This window comes from Schistocerca gregaria, chromosome 11 (genome assembly GCF_023897955.1).
Source record: "Schistocerca gregaria isolate iqSchGreg1 chromosome 11, iqSchGreg1.2, whole genome shotgun sequence".
In the NCBI taxonomy this organism is placed as follows: Eukaryota; Metazoa; Arthropoda; class Insecta; order Orthoptera; family Acrididae; genus Schistocerca; species Schistocerca gregaria.
The window spans coordinates 75,332,267-75,345,245 of NC_064930.1; the positions used below are offsets into that span (position 1 = coordinate 75,332,267).

At 44.0% G+C, this 12,979-nt stretch overlaps 1 protein-coding gene across 1 annotated transcript in view; it reads left to right on the forward strand.

Annotated features, from left to right (window-relative positions):
- Positions 1 to 12,979, forward strand: part of LOC126295339 (transcription initiation factor TFIID subunit 10-like) — a 121,986-nt gene that overhangs the window by 106,643 nt on the left and 2,364 nt on the right. The window contains exon 5 of the mRNA XM_049987807.1: positions 1,344 to 1,549. Within this exon, the coding sequence (XP_049843764.1) occupies positions 1,344 to 1,545 (202 nt within the window). The 3' untranslated portion in view covers positions 1,546 to 1,549. The remainder of the gene's footprint in view (positions 1 to 1,343; positions 1,550 to 12,979) is intronic.

The following is a 12,979-nucleotide window of genomic DNA, read 5'->3' on the forward strand; positions in this document are numbered from 1 at the left end:
GCTCCAATTCCCTGAGCGCTATCCAGAGCCTCAGTGATCCGTATCTGGTTCACCCTTTCGTGCATCGAATCCAACGCTCTCTTCAGCAGCTGGTGGATGATGGTTCTCCGGTTAGTTTTATGTGGGTTCCTGACCGTGTCGGTATCCGTGGGAACGAAGCTGCAGATGCCGCGGCCAAGGCTGCGATTCTCCAGCCTTGGACGGCTTCTTGTTGTGTCCCTTCGTCAGATTGTAGCAGGGTTATTTGTCAGCGCATTTTATCGCTGTGGCATGCCGATTGGGCTGCACTTACGGACAACGAGCTTCAGACCTTGAAACCTCTTCCTGCGGCTCGGACGTCCTCCTCACGCCCTTCTCGGTAGGAGGAGGTCGTTTTGGCCCGGCTACGAATTGGACACTGCCGGTTCAGCCATCGCCATCTGCTGACGGCTGCGCCGGCGCCATTCTGTCCGTGTTGGCAGTTGCTGACGGTCTGCCACATTTTAACGTCCTGTCCGGATTTTAATACACTGTGTCTTGATCTTGGCCTTTTAGCGGATGACCCAGGAGCTGCTGTTTGCGTTCTTCGTTTAATCAACTTGACTAACCTGTCTAAGGACGTTTGATTATGCTGTTTTTTTTAAAAAAATCCTATGCCTGTTAATACGTCTTATATAGTGTTGTCCCTTTTAGTTGCTGTTTTAACCTTGTGCTTCGTGGTGCATTCCTAACTTAGTCTGGGCGCTAATGACCATTGTAGGTGTGTGCCACAAAAAAAAAGGGAAATAATAATAATAATAATAATAATACAGGTATACACTCGCACGCGCGCACACACACACACACACACACACACACACACACACACACACACACACACATCCATCCGCACATACACAGACACAAGCAGACATTTGTAAAGGCAAAGAAACTCTTTGCCTTTACAAATATCTGCTTGTGTGTGTGTGTGTGTGTGTGTGTGTGTGTGTGTGTGTGTGTGTGTGTGTGCGCGAGTGTATACCTATCCCTTTTTCCCCTAAAGTAAGTCTTTCCGCTCCCGGTATTGGAATGATTCCTTACCCTCTCCCTTAAAACCCACATCCTTTCATCTTTCCCTCTCCTTCCCTCTTTCCTGACGAAGCAACCGCCGGTTGCGAAAGCTTGAATTTTGTGTGTTTGTTTCTGTGTCTATCGATCTGCCAGTGCTTTTGTTTGGTAAGTCACATTATCTTTGTTTTTAGATATATTTTTCCCACGTGGAATGTTTCAAAACAAAGATGCTGTGACTTACCAAACAAGAAAGCAGTGGTAGATAGATGTTGGTATCAGGAGTGGTACGACAACAGAGGACTGCGTGTTTGCAGAGTGCGGCTGATCTCGCTGGCAGCCCAGAAGTTCATCTCGGATGTGGCCAACGACGCCCTGCAGCACTGCAAGACACGCTCTTCCGCACAGAACACCAAGGCGCGCCTCAAGGACCGCCGCTACACGCTCACGCTGGAGGACCTGACGCCTGCCCTCGCAGAGTACGGCATCGTCGTGCGGAAACCTCCTTACTACGTCTGAGTTTGTAAGTTTCTCTTCCTTCGTAATGTCGAGGTAAATCTGTCGTGCCGACTTTCGTGGCACGTGCAGGCAGATGATGTGAGCTGACGGGGCAGATCAGTTACGGCACGGGATGTCCGAGTGTTCCGAATCGAACAATTTTTGTCTTCTCTCCCCACTGATTTTCTTTGTCCGTTTTCCTGCTTTGGAAGATTGTGTGTGGATCTTCTCTGTTAATCTGTCTCCCTCCATTACCTCTAGATGTTCACAGAGTGTAACACACCTCTTCCTGACCTCATTTGTTCTGTTAGAGCAGATTGAATACATTCCCTCATTTGGTCTCGAAACATAACTGTCGTTTTTGTTCTCGATTGAGCCTAATACTTTTCGGAATATTTTTCCTTCTTTTTTTTTCTAAATCTTCTATTGCTGTTTTGCATTGAGATAAAAGCAGTGTTTGTGACCCACACGGGACTTGGGATTTTAGAACTGCATTATAATGCCTTAATTTAACATCTTTAGAAAAAATTTTTTGGTGTACTGATTTGTCTGTTTGCTCTCTTCGTTTCTTCAGTTGTGATTTTTTTTATTCATTTTATTTATTTATTACTTTTTTTTTTCTAAATTGTAAATTGATCATTTAGAATCACACTAGAGCTTCAGTTTGCCCTCTTACTTCAGAGTTTCCTCTGTTTCTACTACTCCATACGATACCCGTTGGCGTGAAACACTTCATAACTTCGTATTCTGAAGGCTCCCTTGTTGTTGGGTGTCTCGAGGTATTATTGAGGTTCTTAAGTCGACGTCGTGGTGGTCTTCTTGTTACAGAGGCAATCAAATATTTGTTTGGATAGTGTTTATTATTTTTTACCATTCCGTACAGATGTCAAAAAAATAACAGCCTTCTTTTCCTAGCGTCTCAGAGATGTGTGGGTGGATTATTATTATTATTATTATTATTATTATTATTATAAATAGTTTTATGTAGCTGCTGGCTCGCTAATTGTAGTTGAAGCTGACTCTGAACACTTCGCGACATATTTACATTTTTCTTTTAATCCAGTCATCGTAGTTGACTCTCTTGAAGGCATCTTGGTAATCGACACCTTTGAAATCATTTGTGTAGCTGAGGAAAGGCTTTACTTCTTCACATTTTGAAGCTGTTATTGGAGCAAACGAAGACAACTTCTACTCATATCACAAAAAAAGCACATCCACTACTCTCCTTTTACAGACTTGTATTTCCGTGAATGGTTGTGCAGAACGTTAGGGTGACACGTGGATTAGAGTAGAACACAACTTTTCATACCACATATGTATCGAAGGCTCAACATGACAAGATTACCGTGTATTTTACTTGTCATAAAACCATCTTGTCTTTTGTTTTCATTCTTGGAGAGTGTGGTTGCTCCTTGATGGTCAAGCAACTGTCAAGCCACAATTCCAATAAGTAAAACGCTCCACCCACAGCAGGTGAAGCCATTTACTTGTCTCCATACCTTGCCATTTTGTCATATCCCGCACCTCCTATTTAATGTCTGCACATGCGAAAACAAACAGCTGTGCACGACATACATTCCGTGACTTACTCCCTACTTTGTCACGATCATCTTGTCCGCCCCTGGTAGCTGAGTGGTCGGCGCAGCAGAATGTCAATCGTAAGGGCCCGGGGGTCGATTCCCAACTGGGTTGGAGATTTTCTCCACGCAGGGACTCGGTGTCGTGTCGTCCTAATCACCACCGTTTCATCCCCGTCAACGCTCAAGTCGCAGAAGTGGCGTCAGATCGAAAGACTCGCACCCGGCAGACGGTCTACCCGACGGGAGGCCCTAGTCACACGACATTTATATTTTACCATCATCTTTCCTTGTACTACACAAGGAGTGTGAAATATCATTAGCCTGAATGGCGTGTAACACGTCACATTGCTGCTCTGAAGTTTCCAGCTGGACTCAATGTGGATTACAGCCATGATTTTTTGTCGCTCTCCTTGCTGGATTCAACAATTTCTCTAGCTCATTCATCGAGAGCTGTTTTCTGGCTCACGGGCATTCTGTTTGACCACAGTATTACAACGTCTTAGTTTGACATTCCAGGAGATGAACTTTTAGCTGTAAAAGTTTTTATTTGGCCCGCATGCTCCCTCCAGTTCTAAGATTGAGTTCACTACAGCAACTTTTTCAGGTCTGCTTTCTTGCACAGTCTCACCACCTGTCAAGATCCTGAATAACAACTTTTTGCAGTGGGAGACGTGCAGAAAGAGAGTCAATGAAGTTCTGGAAAGTACCGACAGATGTGTGGAGCCGTGCCAACTAAGTGTCGTGCCCAACTCTGCTAGGTTTCTCGGTTGACGATATGTCGCACGAACGGCCCAGTCGAGATGGTCCCACAGATTTTTGATTGTGTTAAAATCCGGTGCTCTTCAAACCACACACGTACACCGTGAGCTGTGTAACACGGTGCATCGTCCTGCTGGTAGATGTCATCGTGCCAATGAAACACAAACTGCACGAGGCGGTGGACACGGTCCCGAGGATTGATGCTACTTGTGTTCATCCATTTTGCCCTCCAGCATGATGAGATCGCCCAGTTAATGGTTCAGAAAAAGTCCCCAGACCGTAATGCTCCCTCCTCTGGCCCGAAGCCTTCTGACGACCTAAAGGCATCTGTCCGATTGAGCATAAAATGTGATCCGACCGAAAAGGCCACCTGCGTTCACCGAGTGGACAGGCAGTTGCGGTATTGGTATGCCAACTCCAGGCTTCAGTCGGCCTGTTCTGGAGGCCCATACTGCACACAGGCATTCACTGAATGGGTGTTGAGGAGAGACAGATAGTAACTCCTCAGTTCATCTGGCCTCTTTCAGTAGCTCAACAGTTGCGAGTCTGTCCAGTCAAACAGTGATCGACAGCTGTCGTTCAGTCCTATCGTCTGTGGTCTGTGGTGCTCCACATTTTCCTCAGTGGCAGTTTTGGATAGCATCATTGTGCCATCTGCAGTAGATACCGAGGTGACAAAAGTCGTGGGATACCTCCTAATATTGTATCAGACCTCCTTATGCCCGGCGTATTGCAGCAGTTCGACACGGCACGGTCTCGGCAAGTTGTCGGAAGCCCCCGGCAGAAGTGTTAAGTCGTGCTACCTCACTAGCTGTCCAAAATTGTGAGAGTGTTGACGGTGCAGGATTTCGTGCACAAACTGACCTCCCAATTATGTTCCACAAATGTTCATTTGGGTCGTACCGGGCAATCTCGGTGCCCAAATGATTTACCCGAACTGTCCAGAATGTTCTTCAAACGAATTGCAAACAGTTATGGTCTGGTGACATGTTTAGAAACGTGGCTTCAGATGGTCTCGTGTAGCTGAACACAACAGTTCCCAGTCAATGATTGGTACAGTTGGACCAGAGGACCCAGTCCATTCTACGTAAACACAGGCCACACTATTATGGAGCGACTCCAGTATGCACAGTGCACTGTTGATAACTTGGGTCCACTTCTTTAAGTGTCTTCGCCAAACTCAAATCCTACCATCAGCTTTTACCAACTGAAGTTGGGACTCATCTGACCAAACCATGGTTTTCCAGTTGTTTAGGGTCCAGTCTATACGGTCACAAGCCCAGGAGAGGCACTGCAGGGGGTTTGTTTGTTTTGTTTTGCTTTAGGGCACAAAAAACAACGGGGGTCATATGCACCCAAGTCAGAACTATAGAACACAAACACAGAGAGGAGTTAAATGACTATATGTCAGTCCCAATTGAGAAGACAGCTAAAAGCAGTCACGTGGAAAAAGGTTTAAAACAAACACCATACAGAAACGGAGATCCAAAACTAGAAATTAAATGGTCTCTGCCATATTGCTTCAGCGGATAAAAAGTAAAACGCGGTCGACAGTGCGCACATCATTTGCTGGAACAGCTGATAAACGGCAAACCCAAGTAGGAATGTAAGTGGTTAAAAAAGGGCATTCCATCGGGAAGTGGTGGACAGTTAAAACTTGGGCACAATGTGTACAAAGTGGTGGGGTAGCACCAGTTGGCAAATGTTGATTGCTAAAAAGGCAGTGTCTAATAGGCAGCCGAGTTAAAATTATCTCCTCCCGGCAGGGGGGTCGAGAGAAGGTCGTCCGAGTCGTTGGGAGAGGCTTAATAAGCTGAAGCTTATTCTCATGAAGGAAGGACCACCACCTGGCAGGTGGCAACGCAGAGATCATCAGAGGGAACATACGTACTCACGGGCTGAGGTACGAGGACTGCAGCCTCGGCAGCAGTGAGAGCGGCCTCGTTTCCTGGCAGACCGACATGACCAGGGACCCACAGAAATATGACATTGGCTCCACCAAGATGAGTGACAGTTTTCCTTGACTCGCTGCACTAAGGGATGGGCAGTGTACAGAGCACAGACTTTGGAGGGTGGTGACTGAGTCTGAATAGGGGACACAATTGGAAAGGCTGTGTCCACAGATATACTGCATGGCCTGATACAAGGCGAAGAGCTCATTTGTAAGGATTGAAGAGTGTGCCGGAAGCCGATTTCGAAATACACGGGTGCCAATGATGAAGGCTCACCCAACCCCACAGTCAGTCCGAGAGCCATCAGTAAATACAAAGGTACTATCGCAAAGTTCTGTGCGAAGATCGTGAAACTGAGCTGCAGACGGTGTCTCGCTGTTAGCAAAGGCACTTGCGTCAGTAACCCATTAACACTAAATTTCAATGAATCGTCTTAATGAGGACGTTTGTCATCATTGGGGGTGAGAGATAATGCCTGAAATTTGGTGTTCTCAGCAATCTCTTGACACTATGGATTTTGGAATTTTGAATGTCCTAACAATTTCCAAAATAGAATGCTCTATGCATCTAGCTCCAACTACTATTCTGCATTCAAAGTCTGTTAATTCCCGTTGTGTGGGCATAATCGTGTTGGAAAGCAGGGTACAAATGAGTGCTCTGCCTTCCCATACCTTCTGCCATCTGGATATATGCATTTCACTGTCCACAATTTTTATCACTTCAGTGCAGTTTACCCACAACAGCAGGCAAACAGCTGATAAACTTAGCTGTTACGTAAATACTTCCACCATTGGCCCAAAAATCAATCACCGTGCTCGTTCAAATGGTAGATAACTTGCTCCGTTTCTTCATTGTGAAAACGATTGCACTGTTCTCTGTGTTCCCCCAACAGGTTTCTTAGGGCCTCCACTGCTAATGTTTCCACCGGCCATCTATGAATAGTTATTGCACGTTGTTGTTGAGTGTGAATGGTGGTCGCATGAGGGTGACTGTACTGATCATCTTTACCCTCGCGATCTGACCTAACTCTGTTTCGAGGAATTTTGGTCCATATTTGCCACTAATCGTGAATTTGGTCTTTGCTATTGACATACTCAGCCCCATTCCACTGGCAGTCCTTTCTGGGAGGTCGATCTGGACGTTCGCTGCCTCTTTGATTTCCGAAAGTATCACAAGGTCGTCCAAAAAGGTGAGACAGTTAACCTTAATTCCTTCTGGTTTTTGCCGTGAGGTTTTTTTATTTTTGTGTTTTGATGTCCAAATTCTCACAGTCTTTTGTAGAACACAGTTGAATAGTAGTGGTGATAGGTCATTACCTTGTCTTGAGTTTGAAGGCACTGGGCCAGTTCTCTTGTTAACATCACCTTCAGGGTAGTGCTTGTTGACGGCTCATCGATTGTGCTGCACGTGTTTGGATCTGATGGGCACCCAACAGTGAGGTCATCAGCACTTGATTTTGCTCAGCAATTTGATATTTTATTTTACGAAACATTCACACGAGTAATACATAATGCTTTCATTGCAAAATGCTCATTTGTTTGTCTCTTAAAGGATGCAGTAAGTAAAAGGAACTACAGTTTGCTGTCACACAATAAAAGATTATCTGGGGAGGCATTGTGTCGGTGTTGACATCTTGCATTTGCAAATTTCTGATCTGATTTGCGTCCTCTGCGTACCTTTCTATACGTTTTTACAGGGGACTTCAAAAAGTAAGTTACACATTATAATGGCAGGCTTTGTAATGATGCCCTACACTTAAAAGTGACACAGATACACGACATTGTTTTTCATCATAGTCACCGAGTCTAAACAACAGTCGGACTGTTGTAGCGATCGCTCAGTCCGTCGACTGTAAAAATCCACTTTGCTGCTTTTTTAGCTTGCTGTAAAAATGAAAATGGCAGGGTACGAGATCTCAACTTCCTGATCGGCATCGCCCACATCCTTTAGCCTCAGTCAAAATTTTTGTGGCATTTCACTACAGCTGGATGCAACACTGCATTTACTCTGTATACTGCCAAAATTTCACAGTGAATCTGTGTGTAATTTATGTGTTTTTCCCACAAGAATCGTACTTTATAGTACATTTCCAGTTGGCAGCACCATTTATCTCGCACGCAGTGATGCCCGTGTTATCTGTACGACAGCAGAACTGTCTCTCCAGGAAACTGGAACACATACTCTATTCTGAGAATGTGGCACTTTTGTTGCGCAGTGGTCTTTATGTGAGACGTAGCATGTATCTTACTTTCTCAAGACCCTACTTAGAATTGTTAGCCATTATCTACACATTGCTTCAGTTTTGTTATTTTCAAGTGTGACCGTTTGCACAAACGTTGTGCACATGAGGTGCTTTTAACCCTAGAATGGCGGAAGGGGTCAAAATGACCTCTTTCATATGTTTTTCTTTCATTGTCATATCCAATTTATTTAATTTGTTAATGAAATTATATGACTTTTTCTAATTATTTCTCCTGTTTCTGAAGATTTTTCAGTATTTAAAATTATTTTAATTTTGAAACTTCCTGGCAGATTAAAACTGTGTGCTGGACCAAGACTCAAACTCGGGACCTTTGCCTTTCACGGGCAAGTGCTCTACCATCTGAGCTACCCAAGCATGACTCACGCCCGGTACTCACAGCTTTACTTCTGCCAGTATCTCGTCTCCTACCTTCCAAACTTAACAGAAGCTCTCCTGCGAAACTTGCAGAACTAGCACTCCTGAAAGAAAGGATATTGCGGAGCCATGGCTTAGCTACAGCATGGGGGAGAGCACTTGCCCGTGAAAGGCAAAGGTCCCGAGTTTGAGTCTCGGTCCAGCACACAGTTTTAATCTGCCAGGAAGTTTCATATCAGCGCACACTCTGCTGCAGAGTAAAAATCTCATTCTGGTATTTTAATTTTGTTCGACATTTCATTTTAGTATACCTAGAATGGCGGAAGGGGTCAATTTGACTCCACTGTAATTTCTCTTCTGAATATAAGTAAATTATCAAGCAATACAGTGGTAACAGTGAGCAGTAATACGGAGCAGTTGCTCCTCATTGTTGCAACTCGGCACGTGTACATTCCAGTCCGCCACAGTGTATTTTGTGTCACTCAGGCAGTCCTTGTCCGTGAAACACGTTTTCAAACACGTGTCGTCAGGGTGAACTTTCTGATGGAGAAGTGTTACATCTCTTAGAGAATTCCGAAGTTGAATCGGAAATTGACTTAACTGATGAAGATGATCATTATGTACCTCACACAACTGAAGATGAAGACATTGTGAAGGAGGGGAAGATGAAGACATTGTGAAGGAGGGGTGATCAGTGGAAGAGGATTCAGATGCTGATACATGTCAATCCTCAATTCTTTCACCACAGCAGATACAGTTGGGAGCATCTACAAAGATGATTGCAAGGGATGGAACTGTGTGGGATATTGGAAATTATTCATCTTCTGGAAGGCGGTCAGCTGTGAACATTCTGAAGGAGAGAGGAGGTGCCACTGCTTATGCTTGCCGACGAGTAAAGAGTAGACAGCTCTGTCATCAGTGCCTTCTGTCTTATTTTTGACGAAGCAATGCTACGTGTCGTGAGGAAATACACACAGTCAAATGCTCCAAAAGTACTAAAAAACAATGACTGGACTGTGTCTCTTGAGGAACTGGAGAAACTGATAGCCACCACGTATGTTCGGGATGTATTGTGCACAAAATTTATGTCTGTGGATGGCCTCTGGTCGCACTTTTCGGGGCCTGCTTTTATCGAGGGACAGATTTCAGGAGCTTCTCAGATTTCTCCATTTTGATGAAAAATCAACCGGGGCTCAACATTCAGCAGCCAACAAATTTGCTCTTGTATCTGAAATTTGGGGAAAGTTAATTGAAAACAGTATTCGTGCTTACTGCCCTGGAGAAAATATACCCATTGACGAGCAACTGTTTCCGAGCAAAGCAAGGTGCAGGTTTACTCAATTCGTGTCCAACAAACCAGACAAATATGGTCTCAAATTCTGGTCGGCTGTTGATGTAACGACAAAGTATATGTGTAATGTTTTCCCGTACCTCGGCAAAGGGGTTTCGAAAAAGACGACCATGTGAAACCCAGCTCGCGCTATTCGTCCACGAGACTCAGAGGGCCATAGACACGGGTTCCCAAGGTAGATGGCGTGTTTATTGACTTCCGCAAGGTATTCGATACAGTTCCCCACAGTCGTTTAATGAACAAAGTAAGAGCATATGGACTGTCAGAGCAATTGTGTGATTGGATTGAGCAGTTCCTAGATAACAGAACTTCCACATGTCATTCTCAATGGAGAGAAGTCTTCGGAAGTAAGAGTGATTTCAGGTGTGCCGCAAGGGAGTGTCGTAGGACCATTGCTATTCACAAAGTACATAAATGACCTTGTGGATGACATCGGAAGTTCACTGAGGCTTTTTGCGGATGATGCTGTCATATATTGATAGGTTGTAACAATGGAAAATTGTACTGAAATGCAGGAGGATCTGCAGCGAATTGACGCATGGTGCAGGGAATGGCAATTGAAACTCAGACAAGTGTAATATGCAGCGAATACATATAAAGAAAGATCCCGTATCATTTAGCTACAATATAGCAGGTCAGCAACTGGAAGCAGTTAATTCCATAAATTATCTGGGAGTACGCATTAGGGGTGATTTAAAATGGAACGATCATATAAAGTTGATCCAACGGAGAGCAGAGCGCTTCGTTACAGGATCATTTAGTAATCGCAATAGCGTTACGGAGATGATAGATAAACTCCAATGGAAGACTCTGCAGGAGATACGCTCAGTAGCTCAGTACGGGCTTTTGTTGAAGTTTCGGGAACATACCTTCACCGAGGAGTCAAGCAGTATATTTGCTCCCTTCTTGTATATCTCACGAAGAGACCGTGAGGATAAAATCAGAGAGATTAGAGCCCACACAGAGGCATACCAACAATTCTTCTTTCCACGAACAAGGTACCCTCCACCACACACTGTCAGGTGGCTTGGGTATTATGGATGTAGATGTAGATGTAGAAAGAGGACACACATAGAGAGAAACAACCACTTGGAGACTACGTTGTTCTGGGTCTCGTGGAGCAATTTGTGAATCGAGGAAGAAATGTGACGACAGACAACTTATTTACGTCTCTTCAACTTGCTAAAAAACTCAAAGAAAAGGAAAAAAAACTTCATTAGTTGGTACAATGAAGAAGATCCGTCATGAAATCCCCGACGAAGTAAGGAATCTGAATGCTGAAATACACTCCACCACAAGACTGCACACCAGTGGCAACACAGACTGCACGTTGACTGTATACCAAGGAAAGAAGAATCAAAATGTCATTCTTCTGAGTATGCTGCATGCTGAAGTAGCTATAAGCAAGGGAGGAAAGAAAAAAACCTGAAACCGTAACGTTCTACAATGCAACAAAGTATGGGGTGGATGTGGTTGATCAAATGACCCTTAAATATACTATGAAGGTTGCGTATAGGAGATGGTCAATGCATGTCTTCTACATCATACTGGACATGGCAGCAATAAATCCATGGGTGATCTGTAACAAGAAAATGGAAAGGAGGAAGACCATACTTCAACTAGCATATGAACTCAAGGGAATGAAAGAGCAAGAATGTCGGGCAAAGGAATAGGACATGGGACTGAAATCACCTAGAAAGCAGAGAAAGAGCCCCAAAGCAGTGTGCGGAAAATGTTTGCGTAAAACAAGAATCACCTGTGCTAAGTGAAACTAGCATCTTGAAATGACCTGAGTGAAAAGTAATACAGAGCTGTTTGTAAAACACGTGTGAGAGTAAAATGGACCAAATATACTAAATGTGTCTAGAAGGTTGTATGAATAGCTAAAAAAATTAAAATCTTTAGTTGAGAAACTTGTTAGCAGTAGCAACAATAAATTTTTACAATACGTTGTTGTTCAAATAAATTTGTAATTATTATTTATAGCCACGTGGAGTGGCTTCGTGGCTAGGGGCTCCACGTCACGGATTGCGTGGCTCCTCTCGCCGGAGGTTCGAGTCCTCCCTCGGGCACGGGTGTGTGTGGTGTTCTTACAAAGGAACCTCCCCATCGCACCCCACTCAGATTTAGTTGTAAGTTGGCGCAGTGGACAGGCCTTGAATAACTGAACACCGATCAATCGAGAAAACAAGAAGAAGTTGTGTGGAACTATGAAAAAAATAAGCAAAATATACAAACTGAGGAGTCCATGTGCAAGATAGACAACATCAAGGATAATGTAAGCTCATGAGCGCCGTGGTCTCATGGTTAACGTTAGCAGCTGCGGAACGAGAGGTCCTTGGTTCAAGTCTTCCCTCGAGTGACAAATTTACTGTCTTTATTTTCAAAGTTATGATCTGTCTGTTTGTTCATTGAAGTCTCTGTTCACTGTAATAAGTTTAGTGTCTGTGTTTTGCGACTGCACTGCAAAACCATGCTATTAGTAGAAGAAAGTCGCGAGCTATATTTGCTGGATTCATATTGCCCACAGAATACATCTCATGTATTTAATGTACTCTTGTCCAAAGTAGCGAACAGTCAGCTGCCAGCCAGATAGCCTCATTGGCAGGAATACTCTCTCTTCCGTGCGCTGTGTCGACTGACACCATGTGTTACGATGTTTGTTTAGGTGTAGCGTCCCCATACTACGGCGCAGTTACCTCGCATGGGACGGACAGTTAATAACTGTCTGGAAAAAAAAATTATACTTTTCACTCAAGGAAAGATTTGAACCAAGGACCTCTCGTTCCGCAGCTGCTCACACTAACCACGGGACCACGGCGCTCTTGAACTCACATTGTCTTTGATGTTGCATATCTTGCACATGCACTACTCAGTTTGTATATTTTGCTTATTTTTTTCATAGTTCCACACAACTTCTTCCTGTTTTCTCGATTGATCTGTGTTCAGTTTTTCAAGGCCTATCCACTGTGCCAACTTATAACTAACTTTGAGGGGGTGTGATGGGGAGGTTCCCTTGTTAGCATAAGTTAGTTTAAGTAGTGTGTAAGTATAGGGACTGATGACCTCAGCAGTTTGGTCCGGTAGGAATTCCTACACACACACACACACACTATTTATAATTGTTGTGATTACTAGAAATAAAGTATGGATTAACAAATACTTAAAAAAGTATTTGTTTAAGTCAAATATGAAA